We start from the raw sequence: 6,451 nt of genomic DNA, 5'->3' as shown, positions 1-6,451 counted from the left end.
CATTTTTGGTTCCGGGAACGTTCCCTGAAGGTTAGTTTTTGGTTAGTTTTTGGTTCCCATGGAAAGTTTTCCTGACGGTTAAGGAACGTTAGTTTTTTGGTTACAGCGAACGTTCTCAGAACGTTCCCCTACCGTTGCAACCTTTCGTAACGTTACCCTACCGGTGCAACCTCTATGGGTGCAATCTTTAGAGAACGTTCCCCTAACCTTTAAGTAACCTTTAACAACCATGGTACCAAAAAATTAAAAATAAATATATATTTATATAAGAATCAGAATCAGTTTTATTGGCCATATATTGACACATAGGCTACTGTACAATAGAGACAACATCCATATAGGCACATTAACACAATATATTGTATAAATGTAGAGTGCAAAGTAGTAGTGCAAATGTAGTGTGCAAGATGCATATTGGAATGATAAAGTATGTAATGTGTAGGTGAATGGCCTGTTAGCCTACTGTGTATGTGGATGTTTAAATATTATATATATTATATAGAGGGTTGTTTTATTTTGACAGGTCAGACCGGAAGTGTGCTCGCGGTGCCGTGGCTCTCTTGACTTCGGTCCTATTTCATTGGCAGTGTGGCCGCTCAGACCTCACACTCAGGAAGCTTTTGTGGAAACTTGAGGACATGCTGCGTCTTCACGCAGACCAAAACTTTGTGCGACCTGAAGAAAGAGCCGAGGAGTGGAGAATGAAGTGAAGAGTAGCGGAGAGGAAGAGGAGAGGAGGAGGAGAAGAACAGCCGTTCACTCTCATTGATCCGATATCGAGGTATTGATTCAGGCCTGGCTAACAGAATAGATGTGCGCATCCCATCAGAAATGGGCTGATTTTAAAAACATCACATGGTGCATGCTGTTTGGATTATTTGCTGGATTGAACTGTTGAATGTCAGACTTTGAATACTAATATTGACATTTGCTGGATTTCTAACGGGGTTCAGTGAATGTGTAACTTGATACAGGCTGCAGACTTTATCACAACACATTTAATGCACCACCAGTCTCTGCTTGTACAGTCTGAACTAACACACTCAAGGATGTCACAGGAAAGGAGTATGTCCAGAACACACACTAAAGTACAGGGGGAAGGTGTGTGTGTGTGTGTGTGTGTGTGTGTGTGTGTGTGTGTGTGTGTGTGTGTGTGTGTGTGTGTGTGTGTGTGCGCCATGAACACTTCCACCAGTAATGGAAGCTATTGGGAAACCAGTTGAGACATCGGTACAGTAATCTACAGCTTTCTGAAGCAGACAGCTGCTTTTAGTCAAGTCTTACATATGAAATCAACAGTTTGCTGCTCTTGGCTTTGAAGCTTGTAAATATAATAATTAGGGGTCGACCTATACAGATTTTTTTCTGATCCAATACTGATTATAAGTAGTTAATGAACCCGATAACCGATATATGGAACCGATGCAGCAAAACTCAACTTCACTAAAGGGCCACACTGGGAAATAAGAATCACATCAAGGGCCAGACATGTAGAGTTTATTGACATGCCTTTATTTAATCAAAAAAGTAAAATATCTTGTCTCATATAGTCTCCTCACTTACAGTTTGGTCGACATAAAGCCCTAAAAAATCTGACCCATATTCAAAAAGTTTCTATATCAGGAATTTGGGTTTCTTTCAACCAAATTGTCAAAACAAAGTAACGTGGATGGTTCCCTACAACACTCTCCACAAGTAAAATAAATGATCAGTTCACTACTTTCATTGAATTTGGGTGTTTTATTCAGGTTTTTTTTGTGTGTGTTACAAACTCCAACACAAAAGTTTGTTTAAATGCTTTGAGCAATTATTTAATAAAACTGAAACTCTAAACATAATACACAGTAAAAAAAAATAAAAGAATTAAATAAATAAATAAAAAGAGAACTAGCTTCCTGAAGTCTTACCATGCTATCAGTTTGTCTGCAGGTGTTGCAGACTGCTTACAGAGCTGTAGCGGAGCCACAGTAGCACACTTTATAGTTAATTCACTCCATTGGTTATCAGTAAAATAAAAGACTGATACAGATAATCTGCAAATTGCCAAATATCAGCCATGATAATCGGCAAGGCTCATAATTGGTAGATCCCTAATAGTAATGTCATGTAATTGTATTTAAACAGGCCCAATGCACCATGAGCCTTGTATAAGAACAAGGAGAGATTCATTGTACCAAAACACCAGAATATACAATTTTACAAACACATTCACAATAATACAAATGTGTAAAGTTGCATCAATAAAATGATCATGTAGCTCAACCGTTCCCACATCCTAATACCAGTCCCCCCCTTCCCAACTACATATAGAGATGTATACTATCTGTATAATACCTACTTTGAACTGCGTGGTGCAAGAGAGTTGATTGGGATATATGATCTCAACACTAGATGGGAGAAATCCCTACACATTGGATCTTTAAGTAAAAGTACTAATACCACACTGTAATCAGAATATACAATTGTTGGCTAGTCTTAAAGGGGCGATATGCAGTTTTGGCCATTTCTTCGCTGTTTTCTCTCTTTTTTCTGGCAGGTTTCTCTATAGAGCCCCCACTACAGGTTTCTCTATAGAGCCCCCCCTACAGGTTTCTCTATAGAGCCCCCACTACAGGTTTCTCTATAGAGCCCCCACTACAGGTTTCTCTATAGAGCCGCCCCTACAGGTTTCTCTATAGAGCCCCCCCTACAGGTTTCTCTATAGAGCCCCCACTACAGGTTTCTCTATAGAGCCCCCCCTACAGGTTTCTCTATAGAGCCCCCCCTGAAGCTCCTATGTTTCCTCGTGTCTGACTCCTCCCTCGGTCAGTCTGCCGTTTCCTCTTTCTCTGTTCCTCCGACAATGCTTTCATAGCTTTCTGCTTCTTTTTAGCCGACTCAGCCATGACCCTAGTGTGAAAAACACCATCTCTACCTTGTTAGCCGGTTCCTGAATGGGTGGATGTGTTCAGTGCTAGACCTGATATCACGCCATACTTCCTGACGCTGAGGCCGGCAGCTCGCCGACTGAAAGTTGCAAGGGTGTTTTTTCCGCTCACAGGCGCTAGGGGGGAGCGAGACGACCACCGTTCAACCCGAAAAAAATTGCTGTAATTTACTGTACAACCCTTTCTTTTCCAAAGAAGCTCCAACAACATATGGCAGCATTCCTTCGTTGCTCACTGGCAGGGAACCAGGCCCTAATAAATCACACACACTCTGTCACAACTTTGTTTGTGGGGAGCTTAAACTGGGTGTCTGTCGGGGAGGCTCTCTGAAACAGGCACAGGGTCCTGCTAGTTTTGAGAAGCTGATCTTTTTTCGGTTTTGGTCTGTGACGCAGACAGGTCTTGTTTGAGCTCTATGGTAACTTTGAGGCCAGAGTGTGTTGTAGTAGGGCTGCACAATATATCGTTTTTTTATCATCATCGCGATATCAACTGGTGCAATACACAGTACACATCGTGAAAGGCTGCGGCATATCGAAATGGACACTCTGAGATTTTTTATTAGTTGAAAGAAAATATCAGCAGAAAAGTGCACTTCAAAGTGTAACTGTCATTTCTTTTTAATGCTGCCTTTTATGTTTAATTCAATGTTCAATAAAAGAACATTGGAAATGATTTCCTTTCATTAGTTTGATTAAACAAGCAGTTTAGTTTAGAATAATGAAAGCAGCAGAACTGAGAACACTTTAATATCATCATTTATCAAGTGATATTATTTCCATATTCAGCGTTATCGCACATTGCATACTTTCCTCATGTCTTGCAGCCCTATGTTGTAGTGAGTTACATTTTAATGTAAGGTTTATGACAAAACTAAGGTGACCACTTCAAACATAATCCAATCTATTTGTGAATAATCATTGTCAACAAAAGACATTGATATCTTCACTGATATTTTTGACCTGTGTCTGTTTCATGTGATTGCAAACTGAATAGCTTTGGCTTTTGGACTGTTGCTCACGCAAAACAAGCTATTTAAGGGCGTCACCTTGGGCTCACACAACACACATTTCACATTTTTTCATATTTATTGACTAATTAATCAATTTATCATATTGAATACATAATGGTCAGATCCATTAAGAGTGATAGTTACAATTAAAGGAAAACGCCGACTTATTGGGACTTTGTCTTATTCCCCGTCTCCCCCAGAGTTAGATAAGTCCATACATACCCTTCTCATCTCCGTGGGTGTCCTAACTCTGTCTGACGCACCCACCGCTAGCCTAGCTTAGCATAGATCCTGGAGGTAACCGGCTCCATCTAGCCTACTGCCCCCAATAAGTGACAAAATAACTTAAAATTAGGCATAATTTCATATAAATTGGGTTTATTGACCAAAAAAATCTGTAAGAAAATCTCCATAAATGTTGAAATAAAAGCGCCAAAAACTTAGAAAAAAGAATTAAAAATGTCAATTTTCATTGATCTTTAATTGATTGATCACAGTTTTGTACAAACTGATCGAAAGATCGGTTTAAATCCGTTTATTAGATTCCCAAATATCAATCTCGTCGTAGCAAATCCTTGCTGACGGGGCCCTGATAGCAAGACCCGCTCAGCCCTGGTTGACAATCCAGATCTTGGAATCTCCACAAGGGGCCCACCAGAGGACGTCAGGCTACACTTAAGTTAAATCAATCCTTTCCATACTCTCAGGGGCCAGTCCCATCCAGGCCTTCAAAAGTGATAATTAAAATCTCAAAATGGATAGAATAGAAGGTCCGTAAAATACAGCAGGAAATGATCAAAGAACAGTGAGAAAGGTCCCATTCAAACTGCTTTGTTTCTGCTCTCTCAGGCACTTCAGGCTAATATTTCGGATCACTTTTTATTGGTATATTATTCTGTTCCAAAGACTGTAATAGTTCAAAATGCCTCCTCAGAGTTTTAGCTCTCTCCCCACCAGATGGATGTGTTTCAGATCACAGTTACAGCCAGAGTTGGCGAGTCCATCCCAAATATGGTTTTATGATCTGCAGTCGGTGCGCCAGCGATGGCACGCGCGTGTGAGTTTGTGCCGACTGAAACATTTTGAAGCTCTACTTCCCGGAATCTGCTCAGTTGTTATGTCAGGGTTATTATCGTCGTCGTTGTTGTTGTTTTGCAGGGCTGGTGCAGTAAAGATGCGGGTTGCTGCCGTGGCTCTGACCGCGCTGAGTGTTTTCATCAGCCTGGGCCGCCTGTCTGCTCACCGGGCCAAACCAAACCAGACACAGAACCACAACGACACAAAAACTCCCAATCAAGAGACAGAACCCAAGACCAAGAACCAGCCGCACATCATCTTTATCCTCACAGACGACCAGGTGTGTGTGTGTGTGTGTGTGTGTGTGTGTGTGTGTGTGTGTGTGTGTGTGTGTGTGTGTGTGTGTGTGTGTGTGTGTGTGTGTGTGTGTGTCTCCTCCAAGATGCTATTCTGACTACAACATCTATCAAATATGAAATATACAGTCTGTTATTAATTACCCCCAGGACAATATATGTGATCATGTTTACATAACAACGGATGATTTCCTACATCATACACCACAAAATCAGCTGTTGGGGATAGTATTCAAATTCCAAAGTTTTATTATGGCATATACTTGGAAAAGTAGGCCCGAGTTAACAGTTATTGCATAATTCATAGCAGTAAAATATGTTCCCCTTTATGAGGGAATAAGATAATGAAAACCCTGAATCAGTTAATTGATTGATCACAGTTTTGTCCTGAACCTGGTCACAGTCCATCTCTATCATGTATACAGTACATAGAGTATACAGAGCAGGAAATGGCTCCTACATCCAGGGAGATCTGGAATCCGAGGGTCTGTGACCATCTGGGAGACCAGTATCCCAGAGGGGAAGTAGTATTTAAACCGTCAAGTTAATTCTGTCCCTGCAGATGGATAGGCCACATGTTCTGTGTAAATCATTGAAACAGTCAACAGAACTCTGTCATGCCTCTAACGCAGGGCTTCAACGACATCGGCTACCACAACCCGACCATCAAGACTCCCACTCTGGACAAGCTGGCGGCGGAGGGCGTGACGCTGGAGAACTACTACGTTCAGCCCATCTGCACGCCGTCCCGCAGCCAGCTCCTCACCGGCAGGTACACAGCATCTGCACTAGGGCTCAACTATTGCGATTATGATTCAATTTGAAATTTTATTATTTATTTTTTTATTTTTAAGTTTAGCTAAAGTTAAGTATTCATAGCCTAGCTCCACCCTCCTACGTATTTCTGCTCAATTTTCATTTTCCTTCAGTACTCCGTCTGGGTTCGCGGTTTATTCTTGGGTTTTCTCCGGCCAATCTTTACCGGTCCAATCAGCGAACAGAGAGAGTGGCTGAGAACAATGACGTTGCAAAAATATCATTCATTTATGGATGACGGCGATTTAAACCTAATTCACTTCAATAAAGCAAATTCAACTCATGTTTAGTAGCCTACATGTTAACTCAAAGATTCATAGAAA

At 41.2% G+C, this 6,451-nt stretch overlaps 1 protein-coding gene across 1 annotated transcript in view; it reads left to right on the top strand.

The window, feature by feature from the left end:
- The first annotated feature begins 588 nt into the window (after window positions 1–588).
- The window catches only part of LOC114565286 (arylsulfatase I), a 19,833-nt gene continuing 13,970 nt past the window's right edge, over window positions 589–6,451 (top strand). Inside the window, exons 1-3 of the mRNA XM_028593236.1 lie at window positions 589–781; window positions 5,098–5,296; window positions 5,945–6,084. Coding sequence (XP_028449037.1) covers window positions 5,114–5,296; window positions 5,945–6,084 — 323 coding nt within the window. The 5' untranslated portion in view covers window positions 589–781; window positions 5,098–5,113. The remainder of the gene's footprint in view (window positions 782–5,097; window positions 5,297–5,944; window positions 6,085–6,451) is intronic.

Source organism: Perca flavescens, chromosome 12 (genome assembly GCF_004354835.1).
Source record: "Perca flavescens isolate YP-PL-M2 chromosome 12, PFLA_1.0, whole genome shotgun sequence".
NCBI classification, from domain to species: domain Eukaryota; kingdom Metazoa; phylum Chordata; class Actinopteri; order Perciformes; family Percidae; genus Perca; species Perca flavescens.
Note: the sequence above shows the minus strand (reverse complement) of the source record. Positions and strands in the feature narration are given on the sequence as shown.